Below are 24,084 nucleotides of genomic sequence, written 5' to 3'. Positions count from 1 at the left end.
AGCCAGCAAAAGAATTGGAGAATTGAGAGAGAGAGATTGTCTTTTGCAAAGATCAGCAAAGAGGGCAGTTCGTAGATCACAGAGTATATGGAGATTCTTGTGTGGGGTCTTCCTCATTCTGCAGTGACAATGTCAAAGTGGTTAAAGGAAGACCAGAAGGTACTAAGAATCACATGGATTTAAAATTATCTATAAACATTAAGATGTTGTTTGAGGGAAGAAGCCCGTATAATTTTTTTCAGTGTGGGAAATTCTCAGTATGGAAACTCTTACTGCTGGCACATATTGACACCCCATCTCTGATTCATAATTTTAAAGATTTGCTCATGGTCATATAGTTACTGCGTGTCAGTGGCAGAACCTGAACTCAGGTGCTCTTCAATTCAGGGCCCTATGTTATGCCATACTATCTCTTATAGACATTAACTGTTGGTGGTCTAGATGTGTGGGATGTTTGTCTATTGACCAATGAGTTGACATTCTACTGGAAGTACTGAATCGTATTGATATTGACATTCTCAATATAAATGAAACCAATATGTGAAATATATGGAATATATTGAAATATATGAAATAAATGAAACTCAATATAAATGAAGTCAATAAATAAAATCAACATAAATACTGATATTGGCATTCTCAATATAAATGAAACCAAGAGCTGAATGAAAGTATGGCTCAGAAGTTCCTTAATAGAGAAACGTACTCTTTGTACAAGACAATAAATGCTATTAAGACACTTGGTCATCTTTCATGACAGTGAATCATAAGCAAAAATGAAGATAATTTTTAGCTTTTGAACCTACATTTACTGCCAAATATGAGGAGATAGAGAAACTATAGGGAAAAATTGCATAAGTCTTTCCAAATTAAATCAATTAAAATCCTTATATTCTCAAGGATCAACTTTATAAGAATACAAGTCATTGCCCTGTTGATAAATAGAGAATATGAAGAGATAATTTTTGGGTGGAGGAATTAACACGAAAAAATTCTGTAAAGCACTATTAATTAGAGAAACGAAAATCCAAACAACACTGAGGATATCACCTCACAACTAGCAAATTGGCTAAGATTACAGAAATTTAATGGAGGTGGGCAGATTGTCCAGATGTCTTAGAATCAGAGGGGGAAATACAAATAATCTATCAATCACCTCCTGAAAGAATTTTCAAGTGAAAAAAAAAAATTCAAGCATCCAAAAAAGAAAGAGTCCAGGTACCTAGGAGCGACATGATTTAGAATCACACAGTTAAATAACTATCATTATGAAGGAACTGAGAACTTAGAATACACTATTCCAAATGAGAGAGGGATGGTAATAAGCATTTTTATAATATCTACTATGTATCAGAACCATTCTTAGTGCTTTACAATTATCTCATTTGATTTTCACAGTAATACTGCTATATAAGTGCAATTATTATATATATTTTACAGTAAAGGAAACTGATGCAAATAAAGTTATTTGCCTGGGTAAAATAGCTAGTATCAGAAGGCAGATTTGAACTCAGGTCTTCCTAACTAACTCTAGGCTCAGACCTCTATCCATTAAAACATCTGGCTATTATCAAAGATAGTTTATAAATCAAGAACTTAATTTAGCTAACTTAAAATTTTAGTATTCTCCTACAGTATTTCCTCCTATAAGGGGAAAATGGATTTTTAATAAAGTAGATAATTTCTAAGGGTTCCTAATGAAAAAATGCCAGAAAAGCATATAAACTTTAGAGTTAAGTTATAGGAATTAAGAGAAACATAAAGGTAAAACAAAAATAAACAATTATAAAGAACTAAACAAGGATAAAGTGCTTATGTTATATGGGAAAATACTTTATAATCGAGATCATAGAGTCCAATTAGGCTAGGTCTAGAAATGGTTCTATTATGGCTTGATGATCTTTTTTCCCTTTTTAAAAATGTAATATTTTTCTTTTCCCCAGTTACCTGTAAGACAATTTAAAAATTGTTTTTAACATTTGTTTTTAAAACTTTAATTTCCAGATTCTCTCCCTTCCTCCCCAATCTCCCCATTGAGAAGACACATGTGAAGTTATAACATAAAAGTTGCAAAAGAAAACAGATATCCTCCCTCAAAAAAAAAAAAAAAAAACTCTTAAGAAAAAATAAAGTTTAAAAAAATTATGCTTCATTCTATATTCAGACACAATCAGTGCCTTCCCTGGTTATGAATAGTATTTTTCATCATAAGTTCTTCAGAGTAGTCTTGGATCACTGTATTGCCAGAAATAGCAAAGTCATTCATAGCTGATTATCCCACAATATTGCTGTTGCTTTATGTACAGTATATTTTACTTTGCTTGAGCTCCTGAAGGACTTTCGGAGTTTTTCTTTCTTTCTTAGGCAGTTGGGGTTAAGTGATTTGCCCAGGGTCACATAGCTACTAAGTGTTGAGTGTCTGAGGCAAGATTTTAACTCATGGCCTTCTGATTTTATGGCTGGTGCTTTATTCACTACACCATTTAGCTTCTCTCTCATCATTTTTTATAGAACAATAATATTCCTTCATAATCACATACCACAATTTATTCCCCAATTCTTCGTCTCAATTTCCAATTCTTTGCTCTGAGAAAAGAGCTGCTATAAATGTTTTTGTATATATGGGGCCTTTTTTAAAAATCTCTTTTGGGATTTATGCCTATTATTATTATTATTATTATTATGTATTATATATTAGTGTTATATATTAGTATTATTATTAGTATTAGGTCAAAGGATGCTCTTAATTTGAGAATGACTTGATGATCTTAAGAGAAAAAATGGAAAGAAGAGAAGAGGAAAACACTGGAGCTAAGGGTAGGGACAGCTGAAGAAGGGAAAGGTCCATTAGGGAAATTTTATCTCACATAATTAGATATGGACAAAGATGGAAGGTGGGTTGGGGTGGTGCTAATAACTTGAACCTCACACTCATTTGAACTGGTCAAAAAAAGGGAAGAATACAAACACACACAAACTTGACTAGTGAAATACATTTCACTCTGCAGGGAAAGGAGAATTACAAAGAAGGCAGCTTAATGGAAGGATTACTCCACTCCACCCCACCCCCAACATTACATGTAAAAATAGTTTTCAACATTCATTTTTGTAAAATTTTTGTAAAAGTTTTGAGTTCCATATTTTTTCTCCTTCCCTTCCTTTACCTTTCTCTTCCCCAAGACAGCAAGCAGTTATACATATACATGTACACATATGCATGTAAACATTTCATTATTAGTCATGTTGTGAAAAAAAAAATCAAAACAAAAGGGAAAAACCATGAGAAAGAAAAGAGCCAAGTCCATCAGAGTTGATCATCACATAATCTTGTTGCTGTATACAAGTTCTTTTGATTCTACTCACTTCACTTAGCATCAGTTCATGTCAGTCTCTCCAGGCCTTTCTGAAATCATTCTGCTAAATGTTTCTTATAAAATAATAATATTCCATCACATTTATATACCATAACTTATTCAGCCATTCCCCAACTGATGGGCAAGCACTTAGTTTCCAGTTCCCTTGCCACTACAAAAAAATTGCTCCAAACATTTTTATTCATGTGCATCCTTTTCCCTTTTTTATGATCTCTTTAGTATTTAGAGCCATTAGAAATACTGCTGGAAAAAATGTGCACAATTTGATAGACTTTTGGGAAGCTAGATTTTAGTAACTAATATGAACATTTCAACTTAATATTTTGGGCCAGTTGTTCAGGTCACACTAACCTTGTAACATGACTCTTACGTTTTCATTTGGAAAAATAGATACATTAGATAAGTTCTAGGTTCAAAAATATTTGGAGAAGGCCATGCCATTCCTATGGCTGTTAATTAGATGAGCTGGAAGGATTTCTCTGAATAATGACATGCAACTAGAAAAAAAAAATTTCTACCATATAAAGTATGTACTGAATGAATAAAAGAAGAATCTAATCTGATTTAGTATTTGAATTTTCTAGAAAAGAGGCAAATATTAACCCACTTGGCTGAACCCTTAACTATAACCATGCTGAATCCTTAACTGTAAGAAGAAAACTAAAGTTGTAAGGAGTACAACATGGGTTAAGGTTTTAAAAAACAACTTACAGTCTGGAAAAGGTATTAGACCTTGAGACAAGTTACCTAAAAGAGATGTTGACTTTTTAAAGGTACCCGTTCCAAATAAATGAAGAAAATTCCAAAAGGACAAAGGTAGAAGACACTATAAAAGATGTCATGAGGTCCTTATGACTAAGATTATGAGTATTAACTCTAAATATTTGTATAATGATAGAATATTCAAACTGGAAGATAAAATGAATGCTGTCGGAAATTTATTTGGAATTTTCATCAACAATTTTCAACACTAGTTTCCAGAGAATTATATTTTCAAAATGTATATTTTTATTTTCTTCTGCAGGTATCTGGGTGGCAACTACATTGCTGTAGTGGAGTCTTTAGAAGGACTAGGAGAGCTCAGAGAGCTACATGTTGAAAGTCAAAAGCTTCCCCTTGGTGAAAAGCTTCTTTTTGATCCAAGAACTCTTCAGTCCTTGGCAGTAAGGCTCTTTCTTACTTTCCTGACAAAGCAATTTGGTGATTGAAATAATATTTCAAGTCAGTCAAGGGATTAGTAGAAGATAATAGATTGACATTGCATACATTAAAAATTAACATACAGAAAATTTATATTTATATAGCACTTTAAATTTTGCAAAGATCTCATTTGAGTTTCACAACAATCCTGAAAGGTATTCAATTTCCAATCAAGAATACTGAGGCAAACAAGGATCACACAGCTAGTGGCTGAGACTATTTGAACGCAGGTCTTCCTGACTTCATATCTAATGCTATATCCATTATGCTACCTAGCTGCCTTAAAAACGTTGTGTGTGTGTGTGTGTGTGTGTGTGTGTGTGTGTGTGTGTGTGTGTGTGTGTGTGTGTGTGTATGTATGTGTGTGTAAGTGGATATAAATATAGAGGGCAGTTAGGTGGTTCAATGGATAGCATACCAGTCCTGGATGGAGGACCTGAATTCAAATATGACCCCAGACATTTACTAGCTATGTAAACCTTGTGAGTAAAAATGCACAAAACTGGGGAATTTACTGACTTGTTCAAGCAACAGCAAAGATATTAATTGTTTGTGGAGAGGGGGGAAGAAGGAGTAAGGTGTAAGATTAAAAAGGCTGGAAAGAACCAGACTATGAAGGACTTTAAAAGCAAAACACAGGAAGAGGATTGCTGGAGGTAACAAAAACCACTGGAATTTATTGAATAGGGGTCTTTATAGAGATTGGATTGGAGGAATAACTTAAAGCAGGAAGACCATTTAGCCTGCCCCTCCCTCCCTCCCTCTCTCCCTCCCTCCCTCCCTGTCTCTCTCTCTCTCTCTCTCTCTCTCTCTCTCTCTCTCTCTCTCTCTCTCTCTCTCTCTCTCTCTCTCTCTCTCTCTCACTATCTCTCTCACTTTCACTCTCACTATTTCTCTCACTTTCACTCTCACTCTCTTTCGCTCTCTTCTCACTTTCACTCTTGCGCTCTCTCACTCTCACTTTCACTCTCTCTTTCGCGCTCTCTCTCTCTTTCACTCTCACTCACTCTCGCTCTCTCACTCTCTTTTACTCTTGCTCTCTCACTCTGTTTCGCTCTCTTTAGCTCTCTCACTCTCTCTTGCTCACTCCCTCTTGCTCTCTTGCTCTTGTTCTCACTCGCTATCACATGCTCTCTCGCTCTCTCTGTCTGGCTCTCTCTGGCTGTCTTCCTCTCTCACTCTTCTTGCTCGCTCTCTCATTCTCTCTCACTCACTCCTCTCTCTCTGTTGCTCTCACTCGCTCTCTCTCACATGCTCTCTTGCTCACTTTTGCGTGCTTTCTCACTCACTATTGCACGCTCTCTCACTCGCTTGTGTGTGCTTTCTTGCTTGCTATTGCACACTCTCTTGCTCTCTCTCACTTTCTCTGGTTCTCTCTCACTCTCTCGCTCTCTCCCACTCTCTTTCTCTCTCTAGCTCTCTCGCTCTTTCTCTTGCTCTGTTTCTCTTGCTCTCTCACTCTGGTTCTTGCTTGCTCTTTCATTGTCTCTCGCTCACTCCTCTCTCTGTCTCTCTCTCTGTCTCTGTCTCTCTGTCTCTCTCTCTCACTTGCTCATTTCTCTCGCTTGCACTTGCATGCTCTCTTGCTCTCTCTCGTGCACTTTCTTGTTCACTTTTGCACACTTTCTTGCTTGCTATCACACGCTCTCTCACTTGCTCTCTCTCACTCTCTCTGGCTCTCTCTCACTCTCTCTAGTTCTCTCAAACTCTCTCTCTTGCTCTCTCTCTCTAACTCTCTCGCTCGCTCTCTTGCTCGTTTTCTCTTGCGCTCTCGCTCTTGTTCTTGGTCGCTCTCTCATTCTCGATCACTCCTCTCTCTGTCGCTCTGTTTCTCTCACTCTCTCGCTGTCTCTCACTTGCTCACACTCTCTCTCACTCTCACACATTTTCTTGCTCGCTCTTGGGTGCTTTCTTGCTTGCCATCGCATGCTCTCTCACTAGCGCATGCTTTCTTGCTCACTTGCACATGCTTTCGCACTTGATATCACACACACTCTAACTTGCTTGCATGTCTTTCTTGCTTGCTATTGCACGCTCTCGCTCTCTCTCACTCTCTCTGGCTCTTTCTCTCTCTCACTGTCTCTCTCACTCTCTTCCACTCTCTCTCTCTCTCTTGCTCTCCCACACTTGCTCACTCTCTCGCGCACTCTCTCACTCGCTTGCGCACTTTCTTGCTCATTATTGCACACTCTCTCACTTACTTGTGCACACTTTTTTGCTCACTATTGCACACTCTCGCTCGTTTACACATGCTTTCTTGCTTGCTATTGCACGCTCTCTCGCTCGTTTGTGCACGCTTTCTTGCTCGCTATCGCACACTCGCTTGCTCTTGTGTGCTTTCTCACTCGCTTGTGCACTTTCTCTCTCACCTGTGCATGCTTTCTCGCTCACTAGCACACACTTTCTTGCTAGCAATCACATGCTCTCTTGCTCATTCTCTCACTCTCTTTGGCTCTCTCACTCTCTCCCACTCTCTCTCTTTTACTCTCTCTCTCGCTCTCTCTCTTGCTCTCTTACTCTGTTGCTCTTGCTCTCTCTTGTTCTTGCTTGCTCTCTGTCTCTCACTCTTGCACTTGCTTAATCTTTTGCTTGCTCTTCTGTGTTTTCTTGCTTGCTTGTGTGTGCTTTCTTGCTCGCTGTCACACGCTCTCTTGCTTGCTCTTGTGTGCTTTCTCGCTCACTTGTGCACACTTTCTCACTCACTTGTGTTCGCTTTCTTGCTTGCTTGCACAAGCTTTCTTGCTCGTTTGCATGTGCTTTCTTGCTCACTATTGCATGCTCTCTTGCTCATTCTTGTGTACTTTCTCACTAGCTTGTGCATGCTTTCTTGCTCACTATTGCACGCTCTCTTGCTCACTTGTGCATGTTTCTTGCTGTCTCTTGTGGGCTCTCTTGCTCACTTCTGCATGCTTTCTTGCTTGCTTGTGCAAGCTTTCTTGCTCGCTTGTGCATACTCGCTTGCTCTTGTGCACTTTCTCGCTTGCTAGTGCACGCTTTCTCACTCGCTTGTGCACGCTTTCTTGCTCGCCATCGCCTGCTCTCTTGCTCGCTCTCTATCACTCTCTTTGGCTCTTTCTCTCCCACTCTCTCTCTTGCTCTCTCTCTAGCTCTCTCTCTTGCTCTCTTGCTCTGTTACTCTTGCTCTCTCTCACTCTCTTTAGCTCTCTCACTCTCTCCCACTCTCTCTAGCTCTCTCACTCTCTTGCTCTGTTGGTCTTGCTCTCTCACTCTTACTCTTTCTCACTCTCTCATTGTCTCTCGCTCACTTTCGCATTTGCTTAATCTCTCACTCGCTCTCGTGTGCTTTCTTGCTTGCTTGTGCGTGCTTTCTTGCTCGCTTGTGTACGCTTTCTTGCTCGCTTGTGTACGCTTTCTTGCTTGCTTGCACACACTTTCTTGCTCGCTCTCTATCATTCTCTTTGGCTTTCTCTCTCTTTCCCACTCACTCTCTCTCTTGCTCTCTCTCTAGCTCTCTCTCTAGCTCTCTCTCTTGCTCTGTTGCTCTTGCTCTCTTGTTCTTGCTCGCTCGTCTCTTGCTCTCGCACTTGCTTAATCTCTCACTCGCTCTCATGCTTTTTCTCACTCGCTTGTGCATGCTTTCTTGCTCACTTGTGCCCGCTTTCTTGCTCGCTTGTGCACACTTTCTTGCTTGCTTGTGCATGCTTTCTTGCTCACTTGCACACACTTTCTTGTGCACTCTTTTTCACTCACTTGTGCACGCTTTCTTGCTTGCACACCCTCTCTTGCTCACTTGTGCACAATTCCTTGTTTGCTATTGCATGCTCTCTCGCTCTTTCTGCCTCTCTCTCTCTCACTCACTGTCTCGCTCCCTCCCACTCTCTTTCTAGCTCTCTTGCTCTGTTGCTCTCTCTCACTCTTGTTCTTGCTCGCTCTCTCATTGTCTCTTCCTCACTCTGGCACTTGCTTGCACTTGCTTAATCTCTCGCTCATGCTTTCTCGCTTGCTTGTGCACGCTTTCTCCCTCATTTGCGCACACTTTTTTGCTCATTATCACATGCTCTGTTGCTCGCTCTCACTCTCTTTGGCTCTCTCTTTCTCACTCTCTCCAACTTTCTCTTGCTCTCTAGTGTTCTCTCTCGCTCTCTTGCTCTGTTGCTCTTGCTCTCTAACTCTTGTTCTTGCTCACTCTCTCATTGTCTCTTACTCGCTCTCGCACTTGCTTAATCTCTCGCTCACTGTCGTGAGTTTTCTCACTTGTGTGTGCTTTTTTGGTCACTATCGCACGCTCTCTTGCTCGCTCTTGTGTGCTTTCTCACTCGCTTGTGCACACTTTCTCCCTCACTTGTGCATGCTTTCTCGCTTGCTTGCAAATGCTTTCTCACTCGCTTGCACATGCTTTCTTGCTTGCTATCGCATGCTCTCTCGTTCGCTCTTGTGCGCTTTCTCGCTTGCTTGTGCACGCTTTCTAGCTCACTTGTGCACACTTTCTTGCTCGCTTGTGCATGCTTTCTTTCTCCCTTGCGCATGCTTTCTTGCTCCCTTGTGCACGCTTTCTTGCTCACTATCGCATGCTCTCTTGCTCGCTGTCTCTCACTCTCTCCCACTCTCTCTCTTGCTCTCTCTCTAGCTCTGTTGCTCTCTAGCTCTGTTGCTCTTGCTTTCTCACTCTTGCTTGCTCTCTCATTGTCTCTCGCTCGCTCTCACAGTTGCTTAATCTCTCACTCGCTTGCACATACTTTCTTTCTCACTTGAGCGTGTTTTCTTGCTCACTATCGCACATTCTCTCGCTCACTCTTGTGCACTTTCTCACTTGCTTGTGCACACTTTCTTGCTCACTATTGAATGCTCTTTCGCTCTCTCTGGCTCTCTCTCTCTCTGGCTCTCTCTCTCTCTCTGGCTCTCTCTCTCTAGTTTTCTCACTCGCTTTCTTGCTCTGTTGCTCTTGCTCTCTCACTCTTGTTCTTGCTCGCTCTCACATTGTCTCTTGCTTGCTCTGGCTCTTGCTTACACTTGCTTAATCTCTTGCTCACTGTCGCACACTTTCTTGCTCGCTCTTGTGCACTTTCTCACTCGCTTGTGCACTCTTTCGCACTTTCTTGGTTGCTATCACCCACTCACTCCCTCTTGTGTGCTTTATTGCTTGTGCACACTTTCTCGCTCGCTTGTGCATGCTTTCTTGCTCACTTGTGCACTCTTTCTTGCTCACTATTGCATGCTGTCTTGTTCGCTCTTTCACTCTTTTTGGCACTCTCTAGTTCTCTTTCTAGCTCTCTCGCTCTCTTGCTCTGTTGCTCTTGCTCTCTCACTCTTGCTCTTGCTCGCTCTCTTATTGTCTCTCACTCGCTCTTGCACTTGCTTAATCTCTCACTCGCTCTCACACACTTTCTTGCTCTCTTGTGTGTGCTTTCTTGCTCACTATCACATGCTCTCTCACTCGCTCTTGTGTGCTTTCTCACTCGCTTGTACATGCTTTCTTGCTTGTGCACACTTTATTGCTTGCTTGCGCATGCTCTTTTGCTCGCTCTCTCTCACACTCTCTTCCACTCTCTCTCTCTCTTGCTCTCTCTTTCTCTAGCTTTCTCATTTGCCCTCTTGCTCTGTTTTTCTTGCTCCCTCACTCTTGTTCTTGCTCTCTCTCTCATTCTTTCTCATTCACTCCTCTCTGTTGCTTTATCTCTCTCACTCTCTCTCTCGCTCACTCTCTCTCACTTGCTCACTCTCTTGCTCACTCTTGCACTCTTTCTAGCTTGCTCTCTTATGCTCTCTCACTTGCGCATGCTTTCTCGCTTGCTTGTGCATGCTCTCTCACTCACTTGCACACACTTTCTTACTCCCTATCACACGCTCTCTTGTTCTCTCTGGCTCTCTCTCTCTCTCACTGTCTCTCTCACTCTCTCCCACTCTCTCTCTCTTCCTCTTTCGCTCTTGTTCTTGCTCACTCTCTCATTGTCTCTCGCTCGCTCTCTTGCACTTGCTCACTCTAGCACACTTTCTTACTCGCTCTCATGTGCTTTCTGACTCAATCTCATGCGCTTTCTCGCTCGCACACATTCTTGCTTGCGTTCACATGCTCTCTCATTCGCTTTTGCACACTCTCTTGCTCGCTTGCACATGCTCACTCATTTGAGCACAATTTCTTGCTTGCTATTGCACCTCACACACTCTCTCTAGCTCTCTCTCTCTCTACGTCTCTTGCTCTCTCGCTCTCTCCCACTCTCTCTTGCTCTCTCTAGCTCTCTCACTTGCTCTTTTCCTTTGTTTCTCTTGCTCTCTCGCTCTTGTTCTTGCTTGCTCTCTCATTCTTTAGCTCTTGCTCTCACTTTCTCACTCTCACTCACTCTCGCATACTTGTTCACTTGTGCGCTTTCTCACTTGCTCTCGTGCACTCTCTCTTGCTTGCACACGCTTTCTTGCTCACTATCACATGCTCTCTCTCTCACTCTCATGCACTTTCTGGCTCACTTGCACATGCTTTCTTGCTCGCTATCGCACGCTTTCTCACTCACTATTGCACTCTCTCACTTACTTGCGCATGCTTTCTTGCTTGCTATTGCACACTCTCACTTACTTGTGCATGCTTTCTTGCTTGCTATTGCACACTCTCTTGCTCTCTCTCAATCTAGCTCTCTCTCACTCTCTTGCTCTCTCCCACTCTCTCTCTCTCTTGCTTTCTCTCTCTAGCTCTCTCTCTCTCTCAATGTTTCTCTTGCTTTCTCTTGTTCTTGCTCACTCTCTCATTCTCACTCTCTCCTCTCTCTCTGTCACTCTGTCCCTCTCACTCTCTCTCTTGTTCTCCCTCGCTCACTCTCTAGCTCTTTCTTGCTTGCTCTCATGCATTCTCTCACTCACTTGCGCACACTTTCTTGCTCACTATGGCACGCTCTCTCACTCGCTTTCACTTGCTCGCTCTCTTGCTTGCTCTCGCATGCTCCCTTGCTTGCTCTCGTGCACTTTCTCGCTTGCTTTTGCATGCTTCACTCGCTTCTGCATGCTTCGTTGCTCGCTATCTCACACTCCCTCACTTGCACATGCTTTCTTGCTTGATATCGCATACTCTCTCACTCTCTCTCACTCTCTCTCGTTCTTTCTAGCTCTCTCTCTCGCTCTCTCCCACCCTCTCTCTTGCTCTCTCTCTCTAGTGCTCTCGCTCTCTTTCTTGCTCTGTTTCTCTTGCTCTCTCACTTTTGTTCTTGCTTGCTCTCTCAGTCTCTCTCACTCCTCTCTCTCTCTTGCTCACTCTAGCATGCTCTTTTGCTCCCTCTCAGGCACTTTCTCGCTCACTATCGCACTCTCTCACTCGCTTGTGCATGCTTCCTTGCTCATTATTGCATGCGCTGTTGCTCACCTTCACATGCTTCCTTGCTCACTATCGCACTCTCTCACTTGCTTGTGCATGCTTTCTTGCTCACTATCACACACTCTCTTGCTCACTCTCTTTCACTCTCTCTGGCTCTCTCCCTCTCTCTCTCTCTCTCTCTCTCGCACTCTCTAGCTCTCTCGCTCGCTCTCTTGCTCTGTTTCTCTTGCTCTCTCTCTCTTGTTCTTGCTCGCTCTCTCATTCTCTCTTGCTCACTCCTTTCTCTATCTCTTGCTCTGTCTCTCTCAATCTCTCTTGTTCCCTCTTTCTCATTTGCTCACTCTCTCGCTAGCTCTTGCATGCTCTCTTGCTCACTCTCACATGCTTTCTCACTCTCATGCTCTCTTGCTCACTTGAGCATGCTTTCTTGCTCGCTATTGCACGCTCTCTCGCTCACTTGAGCATGCTCTTTCTACCTTTCTCTCTCACTCTCTCGTTCTCTCCTACTCTCTTGCTCTCTCTCTCTAGCTCTCTAACTTGCTCTCTTGTTCTGTTTCTCTTGTTCTCTCACTCTTGTTCTTGCTCGCTCTTTCATTCTCTGGCTCGCTCTCTCACTTTCTCATTTTCTTGCTCACTCTCGCACGCTTTCTTGCTTGCTCTTGTGTGCTTTCTCACTCACTCTCGTGCACTTTCTCTCTCACTTGTGCACACTTTCTTGCTTGCTATCGCACGCTCTCTTGCTCGCTTTCATGCACTTTCTTGCTCACGCACACTTTCTTGCTCCCTATCACATGCTCTCTCATTCTCTTGCACGTGCTTTCTTGCTTGCTATCACACATTCTCTTGCTCTCTCTCACTCTTTCTGGCTCTCACTCTCTCTCTCTCTCCCATTCTCTCTCTTTTTGCTGTTTCTCTTGCTCTCTCACTCTTGTTCTTGCTCACTCTCTCATTCTCGCTCACTCTCTCCTCTCCTTCTCTGTTGCTCTGTCTCTCTCACACTCTCTCTCACTCACTCTCTCTCACTTGCTCACTCTCTCGCTCTTTCTCGCACTCTTGCTCGCTTTTGTGTGCTCTCGCTCGCTTGCACACACTTTCTTGCTCACTCTCGCATGCTCTGTCACTCACTTGCACACACTTTCTTGCTCTCCCTCTCTCTCTCTTTCTCTCTCTCTCTCTCTCGCTCCCTCGCTTGCTCTCTTGCTCTGTTTCTCTGGCTCTCTCATTCTTGTTCTTGCTCGTTCTCTCATTCTTGCTCACTGCTCTCTTTCTCTGTCACTCGGTCTCTCTCACTCTCTCTCTCTCACTCTCACTTGCTCACTTATGCTGCTCTCACATACTCTTTTGCTTGCTCTCGTGCACTTTCTCACTCGCTATTGTATGCTCTCTCGCTCGCTTGTGCACACTTTCTGGCTCGCTATTGCATGCTCACTCGCTCTCTCTTGCTCTTTCTGGATCTCTCTCACTCTCTCCCACTCTCTCTCTCTTGTTCTCTCTAGCACTCTCACTCTCTCTCTTGCTCTGTTTCTCTTGTTCTCTCGCTCTTGTTTTTGCTCACTCATTCTCTCTCGCTCACTCCTCTCTCTGTCGCTCTGTCTCTCTCATTTTCTCTCTTGCTCGCTCTCACATGCTCTGTTGCTTGCTATCACACACTCTCTCACTCTCTTGCATGTACTTTCTTGCTCTCTCTCGCATGTTCTATTGCTAGCTTGCACACACTTTCTTGCTCACTATAACACACTCTCTCACTTTCGCTCTCTCTTGCTCTCACCTCAAAATCAACATCCTCCAAAAACTTCCCCTCTTATGAACTTCCCTAATACTGTTACAATTATCCACATTTGCAATCTGTTTCACCCTCAATTTCTCAGTCTTACATAAGATAATGTGTATAAAACTCTTGCAAACCTTAGCGCTAAATAAATATCCATTTATAATGGTTTTGTTAAGAGTATGCAGCTGAGATTTTTTTATATTAGTAAATGTTTATAGGATCTTAGTTTTTTTGTGATGATCCACTACTTTATTTTTTTAAAGCTTTTTATTTTCAAAACATGTGCATGGATAATTTTTCAACATTAATCTTTGCAAAACCTTGTGTTTCAATATCCCTTCCTTCCCCCACTCCCTCCCCTAGATAGCAAGTAGTCCAATATATGTTAAACATGGTAGAAATAAATATGCATACATATTTATACAATTATCTTGCTGCACAAGAAAAAATCAGATCAAAAAGGGAAAAATGAGAAAAAAATAAAATGCAAGCAAACAATAGGAGTGAAAATGCTATATTGTGATCCACACTCAGTTCCCACAGTCCTTTCTCGGGGTGTAGATGGTTCTCTTCATCACAAAATCATTGAAGTTGATCTGAATCATCTCATTATTAGAGAAAGCTATAGCCATGTGAATTAATCATAGTATTGAAGAAGGGATCCTGAAACTCTAAAAATCCTTAAGGGAGAAAATCTCCTTCAACTCTGCCTCAGTGAGGGACCCTGCCCTGAGGGACAAACAGTTTCATCCTTGTTATCTAGGTGGGTTTGGCTCAGTCTTGAAACTCATTGAGTTTCGGGGTCCCCTATTTAGTATAATCTTGTTGTTGCTATGTCCCATGAGGATCTTAGTTTTAAAACATTTTCCTACTTGCTTCTTCATTCTTTTGCTTATCGTCAACTTTGGAAACTTAGATGAATTATTTAAATTATAATAATACACTTCAGTACCCTTTGAAGCATTTAAAAGAAACACAAAATAATAAAATCAAATGTTAAAAACTTTTGTAAGCTTTTTTTGACATGAAGTGGTTAAATCATATAGTATCACTTGCCACTTCTCTTCACAAAGAGAATTATTCTACAGAAGTACTGATCCTATGCTTCAAAGATGCATAAATGATTAGGGAACTCAAGTTATCACACAAATAAAATGTTTTTCATCCTGCATTTTAATCCTTTAAATAGCATTCCTTTTTAGAGAGTAAGTTTTTTGTTGAGATGTGCCAATTCCTTACGCTACTTCCTCCTGCTCCACCTCTTCTTCCTCTTTCTGCTCCTTTTTATTCTCTATTTCCTTCTTCTCTTTCTCCTCCACCTTATTCTCTTCCCAAATATCATTGCTCTTTGCTTAAATTATATGACAATTTAGAAACCCAGATTTTTCAAATGGTGTAATTCAATATTTTTTATTACATCATATTTTGATATCTCAACTGCTACTCAAACACATATACAAGCTGGCTTGAAAGTGAAACAAGAATAATAGTCCCAATATCCTATGAATATTTGGAAGAGTACTGTGCAAAGAACTAGAAATGACAAAAAAAATCCTTTTTTATTTCTTCCTTACAAAGCTTCTTTTCTCTCTTCTTATGTAAATATCCAAATTCTTGGTCCCCATATTTCCACTTACTTAAATTAAGGTGAATGTTTTCTCTAGTTTCCATTATCATATGTGTTCATTATAATAGAACAAATCTTTTACCCTTCTTTGTATTTCAACTGTTTCTTTTCTCTTCCAAATTAAATATAAATATTGGAAACAGAAATAGCCTGAGACAAACTTATAAGGTAGGCAGAGTTTGCATTGGTACACTCCTATTCTCTGTGTCTTTCTTGGCATCATTCCTCTTATAAAAATTCTGATCTTACCTGAAAAGACTGATTTTTATATGTACCCATTATCTTTAACTTCTGTAGGCAATTAATTATCTAGCTGACTAAGCCAGAATTTTAAATGCCTGCCATTTTGAAATACTAGTGCTAGACATCAGGAGAATTAACTCAAAGAGATTGTCCTGTCATCAGAACCAAGAGTATGGCAACAGATTTGATTTGATATTTGTAGAGATTTCAAGAATATTGGATATGTATTAGCTACTTAACTATGGCCTAGATTCTATCACAAAGAAAAAAGACTTTAGACAACACTGAAGAGGATATTGGGATTTATTTGGAGACATTGCAGACAGACACACCAAGGTTCTCTATCCTAATTTCTGAAGTCACCTGGTATACAATAGTGGGATAATGGGATGAGCTTTGGCCTGGGAGTAAGGACACCAGAGTTGTGTAATCTTGAGTACATCACCCCACAGCTCTTGCTCAGCTCATTTTTATTTTTTATAATAACTTTTTAAAAATAGCTTTTTATTTTCAAAATATATGCAAAGAGTTTTCTTTTTTAATTTTATTTTGTTTCTTATTAATTTTTATAATTATAACATTTTCTTTGACAGTAAATTTTTTTTTACAACATTATCCCTTGTACTCCCTTCTGTTCCGAGTTTTTCCCCTCCTTCCCTCCACCCCCTCCCCTAGATGGCAGGCATTCCCATACATATTAAATATCTTATAGTATATCCTAGGTACAATATATATGTGCAGAACCAAATTTTGTTGTTGTTGTTGTTGTTGCAAAGGAAGGATTGTATTCGCAAGGTAAAAATAATCTGGGAAGAGAAACAAAACAAAAACAAAAAACAAAAACAAAAAAAAAAACAATGCTCACAGTTTACACTCATTTCCCAGTATTCCTTTTCTGGATGTAGCTGATTCTGTCCATCATTGATCAATTGGAATTGGATTAGCTCTTCTCTATGTTGGAGATATCCACTTCCATCAGAATACATCCTCATACAGTATCATTGTTGAAGTGTATAATGATCCCCTAGTTCTGCTCGTTTCACTCAGCATCAGTTGATGTAAGTCTCTCCAAGCTTCTCTATATTCCTCCTTACAGAACAATAATATTCCATAACATTCATATACCATAATTTACCCAACCATTCTCCATTCTTTTCCAGCTTCTAGCCACTATGAAAAGGGCTGCCACAAACATTTTGGCACATGCAGGTCCCTTTCCCTTCTTTAGTATTTCCTTGGGATATAAGCCCAGTAGTAGCACTGCTAGGTCAAAGGGTATGCACAGTTTGATAACTTTTTGGGCATAATTCCAGATTGCTCTCCAGAATGGTTGGATTCTTTCACAACTCCACCAACAATGCATCAGTGTCCCAGTTTTCCCACATCCCCTCCAACATTCATCATTATTTGTTCCTGTCATCTTAGACAATCTGACAGGTGTCAGATATCTAATGATATCTCAGAGTTGTCTTAATTTGCATTTCTCTGATCAATAGTGATTTGGAACATTCTTTCATATGAGTGGAAATAGTTTTAATTTCATCATCTGAAAATTGTCTATTCATATCCTTTGACCATTTATCAATTGGAGAATGGCTTGATTTCTTATAAATTAAAGTCAATTCTCTGTATATTTTGGAGATGAGGCCTTTATCAGAACCTTTAACTGTAAAAATATTTTCCCAATTTGTTTCTTCCCTTCTAATCTTGTTTGCATTAGTTTTGTTTGTGCAGAAACTTTTTAATTTGGTGTAATCAAAATTTTCTATTTTGTGATCAATAATGGTCTCTAGTTCTCCCTTGGACACAAACTCCTTCCTCCTCCACAAGTCTGAGAGGTAAACCATCCCATGTTTCTCCAATTTATTTATGATTTCGTTCTTTATGCCTAAATCTTGGACCCATTTTGATCTTATCTTAGTATGTGGTGTTAAATGTGGGTCCATGCCTAGTTTCTGCCATACTAATTTCCAGTTTTCCCAGCAGTTTTTGTCAAATAATGAATTCTTATCCCAAAAGTTGGGATCTTTGGGTTTGTCAATCACTAGATTGCTATTTTTATTCACTATCTTGCCCTGTGAACCTAACCTATGCCACTGACCAACTAGTCTATTTCTTATCCAATACCAAATGGTTTTGGTGAGTGTTGCTTTATAATACAGTTCTAGATCAGGTACAGCTAGACCACCTTCATTTAATTTTTTTTTCATTACTTCCCTTGAAAATCTCAACCTTTTGTTGTTCCATATGAATTCTGTTGTTATTTTTTCTAGGTCATTAAAATAGTTTCTTGGGAGTCTGATTGGTATAGCACTAAATAAATAGATTCGTTTAGGGAGTATTGTCATCTTGATTATATTCGCTCGGCCTATCCAAGAGCACTGAATGTCTTTCCAATTATTTAAATCTGACTTTATTTTTGTGGCAAGTGTTTTGTAATTTTGCTCATATAATTCCTGACTCTCCTTTGGTAGATATATTCCCAAATATTTTATACTATCGACCATTATTTTGAATGGAATTTCTCTTTGTATCTCTTGCTGTTGGATTGTGTTGGTAATGTATAAAAATGCTGAGGATTTATGTGGATTTATTTTGTATCCTTCAACTTTGCTAAAATTTTGAATTATTTCTAATAGCTTTTTAGCAGAGTCTTTGGGGTTCTCTAAGTACACCATCATGTCATCTGCAAAGAGTGCTAATTTGGTTTCCTCATTTCCTACTCTAATTCCTTGAATCTCTTTCTGGGCTCTCATTGCCGAGGCTAGAGTTTCTAGTACTATATTGAATAGTAATGGTGATAGTGGGCAACCTTGTTTCACTCCTGATCTTACAGGGAAAGGTTCTAGTTTATCACCATTACATATGATGTTTACTGACGGTTTTAAATATATGCTTGTTATTATTTTAAGGAATAGTCCATTTATTCCTATACTCTCAAGCATTTTTAGTAGGAATGGATGTTGGATTTTATCAAATGCTTTTTCTGCAGCAAAGATAGTTTTCAACATTCACTCTTGCAAAACCTTGCGTTCCACATTTTCTCTCCCACCTTTTTCACCTCCTCCCTCTTCTAAACAGCAATCCAATATGTTAAACATGTATACTACTTATATACACATCTCCATAATTATCATGCTGCACAATAAAAATCAGATCAAAAAGGGGGAAAAGTGAGAAAAAACCAAAAAGTATAGCTTTTTTATTTTTCAAAATATGTGCAAAAATAGTTTTCAGCATTCACCCTTGCAAAATCGTGTATTCCATAGTTTTCTTCCTTCCTTACCTCCTCCTAGACAGCAAGTAATACAATACAGGGTAAATATGTGCAACTCATCTAAACATATTACACATTTATCATGTTACACAAAAAAAAATCAGATCAAAAGGGGGGAAATATAAGAGAAAAAAGCAAATGGTGAAAATACCATGTTTTGATTCACACTAGGACCCCATAGTCCTTTCTCTATATGTGATGCCTCTTTGCATCACAAGTCTACTGAAGTGACCTGAATTCTCATTTTTGAAAAGAGCCACATCCTTCACAGTTAATCATCACATAATTTTGTTGCTGTGTACAATATTTTGTTGGTTCTACTCACTTCACTTAGCATCAGTTCATGTAAGTCTCTCCAGGACTTTCTGAAATCATCCTGCTGATCATTTCTTATAGAACAATGATATTCTACAGCATTCATATACCATAACTTATTCAGACATTCTCCAATTGATGGGCATCCACTCAGTTTCCACTTCCTTGCCACTACACAAAGGGCTGCTGCAAACATTTTTGCATATGTGGGTCCTTACAGAAACCACTGGATCAAAGCTATGCACAGTTTGATAGCCCTTTGGGCATAGTTCCATATTGCTCTCCTGTATGGTTGAATCAGTTCACAACTGCACCAACGTGCATCCCCTTCAACATTTATCATCTTTTCCTGTCATCTTAGAGGTATGAAGAGATACCTCAAAGTTGTCTTAATTTTCAGCTCATCTTTAAAATGAACCAGTTAGACTAGATGATCACTAAAATCCTTTCCAACACTTAAGATTCTCTCCTTACACATAGCAAAAAAAATATAACATTTCATTTTGTCTACATAATAAACTTAAATAAAGCTACAAAAGTCTGTGTTTGATGCCTCCTTGTGGCTTAAGGGTGACCCTGGGTTCCTGAAGCCTGTCAGTCAAGTTAGTTTCCCTCAAACCAAAAGGACATCAGAATGAGAGTTTTTGTTTGCTCTTCGTTTTCTAAAGAGATTGGTATGATCTCTTGACTTGCTTGTAAATCAGATTTAAGTGAAGAAGAGTCGCACAAATTAGCCTTATTCTTTCCTCTAGAGTCATCAAAATCCAGTGTCAGGACAAAAAGTAGATAACCTCGGCATTTTTTTATGTCTGACCAAGCTCTCAACTGCTTCCACCATTGGTACAAATTGTTCTCATTCCCCCATGGAGGTCTCCAGATGCTTAGAGTAGACATCCCTTTAACTTACCAATGGGTTTGAGGACTGTTGGTCACTCTCAACCTAGTTTAGCCACCAAAACAGTTTACTGAGAGGTGGCTGCTGTGTGTGCTATAGCTTTTTGGGAGACCCAGGTGACAAAATAGATGAACAAAAATAGATGAACAGCCCTGAAAAAGATTCAGCAGGCTCTCACACTAGAGGTAGTAGTCTTCTTGAACACCTCACACACTCCCAGCAGAGTAGGGGACGTGTATCTTGGTTGTCCAAGAAGTAGCTTAACCAGGTTCAGAGAGAGTCATCCTCAAACTGGTGACAAGGTTAGGAATTTTAGTGAAAGCTCAATAAGTCATAGGAAATCAGTGGAAGAATGCTTACACCAACAAAATTATAGACTGTTGAAGTACTAAAAAAAATAAAGAAAATAAATCATATGAATGATTTAGAATTTATGTTCCAGGAAGACTGGTCATTTAAAAGTTATCATAAGTGATATTCAAATAGGTACTTTTCTAACATATATTTGATCTGATTAATTTTCTTACAGAATTCTCTCTCTGTATTAAATATCAGCAACAACAATATTGATGAAATAAAAGACTTAGAAACATTGGAGAACCTCACTCAGCTTATAGCAGTTGACAACCAACTTCTTCATGTGAAGGTATTAAGGGGAATTTTGGTAGAAATTTTCTTATTTTTAATTAGTTATGGAGTTTTCTACTTTAAAAACCTATCAGGTAACTCTTAAGCTTACTATAAAATGAGTGTGAAGACTTATTAGCATTTTTCCTCAAATCTGTTCCCTCCTCCTCAGAATCTTTTTTTTTTAAAAGAAAAAAGTAATCATTATCATGCTTCATTGTTACCATGTTGACAGGCTGTTTTATTTAGTGTCATTGAAACAAGAGCTGTTTAGAAAATTTAATCAAAATATCTAGGTGATGGTAACCCTATTGTCAAAGATAAAGAATTTTAAGAGTTATTTGTGATATTTAGTTGCTTCAGTCAAAATTATGTGATAGATTTTTTTTGTTTCAGATCTGTTGTATTTCTAAAAAAAAACTGATATTGTAGTCAATATCAATTGTCTGGTTAATGTTGCTATAGAATTACTTTTATGGTGTTTAGGTATGTTTTTGTTGTGGAGGTTATAAAAAATGAGTGTTTTACCTAATGTCCCCCAATTGGTTTTCTAGGCAATCTATCACTTACAAATGACAACCTGGAGAGTCACGTTCTGTTCCCATTATGTAGCACATATGAGTACACTGCATATATACTTCATAGGTTATGAAGTTTTTAAGCACATTATCTCAATGTAATGTGGCTGATCTTCCCTTTGTAGTCATGAATATAGTCAGATCTTGTCTACATGATGGTAAATGGATTTGTGTGAAAAGGAATCAATAAATGTACTTATATCTGCATGACTTTGGCATACTTAGTCCTGCCAAGCTATATAAGATTCTAATTCAAGGATAATAAAGATGCACAAAGTAGCAAAACTAATCATCCTGGATGCCTGTCCATATAGAGCCTTGTCTGTAGGCCACTGCAAAACAGACTTAAATATGTTCATTCACAGATTCAGTAGAGGCATTGTAGAGATGAGTCTGTCTAAATATGAAAATAAATAGCACTAGCTAATATATAAGGCTAATATATTTTTCATATGTTATCTCATCATTATACTTCTGAGAGGTAAGTGATATTATTACCTCATTTTACAGATAAGGAAACTGAGGCAACTAGAGGTCAGTAACTTACTCGGGCTTATGCAACCATTAAGTATGGGAGGCAAAATTTGAACTCGTGTTTCTAAAATTACTTCTGTCCTCCAAAATGCTGATTTGAAAACAGTATATTTGTCATGCCAATGCAAAGAGGTTTTTATACTAATAAAACCTTTACCAGTGGTTCATATCTAGTTGTGTTTCCTATTCTTGATTTAACTAACCTTTTAGAATTAATGAGTGGAGAAAGTAATGGTTTTGACTTTAGCAATAGGATGTTCTTAGAAATAATTGCCTCCTCTATGACCTAGAATATCTCATAAAACTGGATGACACTTTGGGATTTTCCTAATTCAGTGAGCACTTCATTCTGACAAATGAATCCAAAAAAGTTAAATGATCCATCTAGGGAACTGCAGATTAATGACAATATATAATTTTGGTTGAAGCAATTAACTTTGGATTTTTATGTTTAATTTTACTAAACTTTTATTTGTATATAAAACAAATATTTTTATACAATAAAAAGTGAGAATTTGGATATTTTTCAGATAATTTGATCAGAGTAACTTAGGCTAAAAAAAAATCTACATTAGGTCTAGAATTATATTTGCCTAATTATTTTAATCAATTGATCTAGGCAGTTTTAGTAAAAAAAAAAAAACCTTACAATGGGAAAAATGTTAATATTTTATGCCCACAAAGTTTAATAACTCAATATAATTTAAATAAATTACAAGTTTATTCCACATTAGGATTTTTGTTGTTTTATTGAACTTATTTTATTGACTTTATAGTCATTATATTATTGTGTGACATATTATCTTTAGAATAAATGGTAGAAATAAGAAAATTAGCATGTTTATCCACCAAACTAAATATTTGATTTATAGAACACAAACAAATAGACTGCTCTAAGCCTGTCATGTTTTTAGAGGTCTCAATTTATTTCGGCCTTTGCTCATTATTGATTATTGCAAGAATATTGTCCAAAAGATGAATCTACACTCTTCACAATTTAGTCAGGAACAAGGGGGAAATTATAGATTTTCTCAGGAAGATTATGACAGGCAGTCACAGTAGTGACAAATTGCTGTGTGTTGATACAGTTAGGGCAGTGGAGCTAGACATTTCCAATAAAGATGAGAACAAATTGGTCAAATACAGGTTATAAAGGGCCATCCTTAATTGTGCAGAATTCGATTGCCCTTGCTGCAGATGTCTACAGAGGCACTAAGGCACTCACTCCTGCATGTGAAATATAATTTGCTCTTCAGTATTTTGCAGCAGACCTCTAAGTGATAGCATGACATGATCATTTATCAAACCGACTGCTTAGAAAAGTGTCTGGTCCCTTTAGTATAGCTTATTGAAAGTCTTGAAACTGAAAACGTTTTATTTAAGACAGAAAAGCAAGGAACAAGAAGATATCCAAAGTACAATCATATTTCAGCACAGGGTTAGTATAGTCTTGGATAAATATACATTGGAGGAAATATTTTCAGGTTCATTTATCAAATGACTAAAAGTTAACAAAAATCTAAAGGCCTGTTTTGGTAATCACAGGTTGTCTGTATATATTTTAATTTGCTATTATTAGCTAATTTTTAGACATGAGTATATTGTCTTCAACATTGTCCAAAAATATAATGCACTCTTCTTGTTTTTGGAGAAAAAAGTTTGCAATCTAAGGATAATGGAATATAACTTATATGTAAAATATGTGAGGTAATGAAGTCTTTATAGCTGTTACTCAGAATCAAACAGATGTGTCCTGACAAACATACAAGTGCCTAGTTGTGAAATCAGAGAGGGAATAAAATAATATATAAGGCTGAGGCTTTCCTCAATTTAAAAAAATTTTTTCTAAGGCAGGTCAAATTTTTTTGAGAGGACAAAATCTAATTCATTATTCATCAGATTTTTATCCTTTCCTTAATGTTTTACATTTTCTCTTTTATCCTTTTGATCCAAATTACAGAGGATAAAAATCTTAACAATATGATTTAATGCAGATCAAGCCAAAGTTCCAATATTTGATACTTCTAATAAATGTTTTTGGATGAGAAGGAAGATTTCCATTGAAGCTTCCATTGAAGGATTAATTTGGAGGTGGGAAAGGGGAAAGGAAGAACCTTGCTAAAACAGCTTGTTAAAAAGATTTTGACATGAAAGAGGGAGCAGAACAAAACAAAAAAGAAATAGAAGGTAATACATGGACAGTAGTCTTGGTTAGCATAAAGAATGAGGCTGAAACATGGTAAATGTAGAAATATGTTCATAAGAATTGCACATGTTTAACATAATTGGATTATTTGCTGTATAAGAGAAGCAGGTGGGGGAAAGGGAGAAAATTTGGAACACAAGATTTTGCAAGGGTGAATGTTGAAAACTATCTTTGCATGT

The 24,084-nt window shown here is 38.6% G+C and overlaps 1 protein-coding gene across 8 annotated transcripts in view; it reads left to right on the top strand.

Moving 5' to 3' along the window:
- Positions 1–24,084, top strand: part of PPP1R42 (protein phosphatase 1 regulatory subunit 42) — a 55,110-nt gene that overhangs the window by 5,567 nt on the left and 25,459 nt on the right. For all 8 annotated transcript variants that reach the window (XM_074278818.1, XM_074278813.1, XM_074278814.1 and 5 more), the window contains exons 4-5: positions 4,399–4,537; positions 20,490–20,606. In XM_074278818.1, coding sequence (XP_074134919.1) covers positions 4,399–4,537; positions 20,490–20,606 — 256 coding nt within the window. The remainder of the gene's footprint in view (positions 1–4,398; positions 4,538–20,489; positions 20,607–24,084) is intronic.

The sequence above is a fragment of the Sminthopsis crassicaudata genome, chromosome 1, assembly GCF_048593235.1.
Source record: "Sminthopsis crassicaudata isolate SCR6 chromosome 1, ASM4859323v1, whole genome shotgun sequence".
NCBI lineage: Eukaryota > Metazoa > Chordata > Mammalia > Dasyuromorphia > Dasyuridae > Sminthopsis > Sminthopsis crassicaudata.
This window is presented reverse-complemented; position numbering and strand designations above follow the sequence as displayed.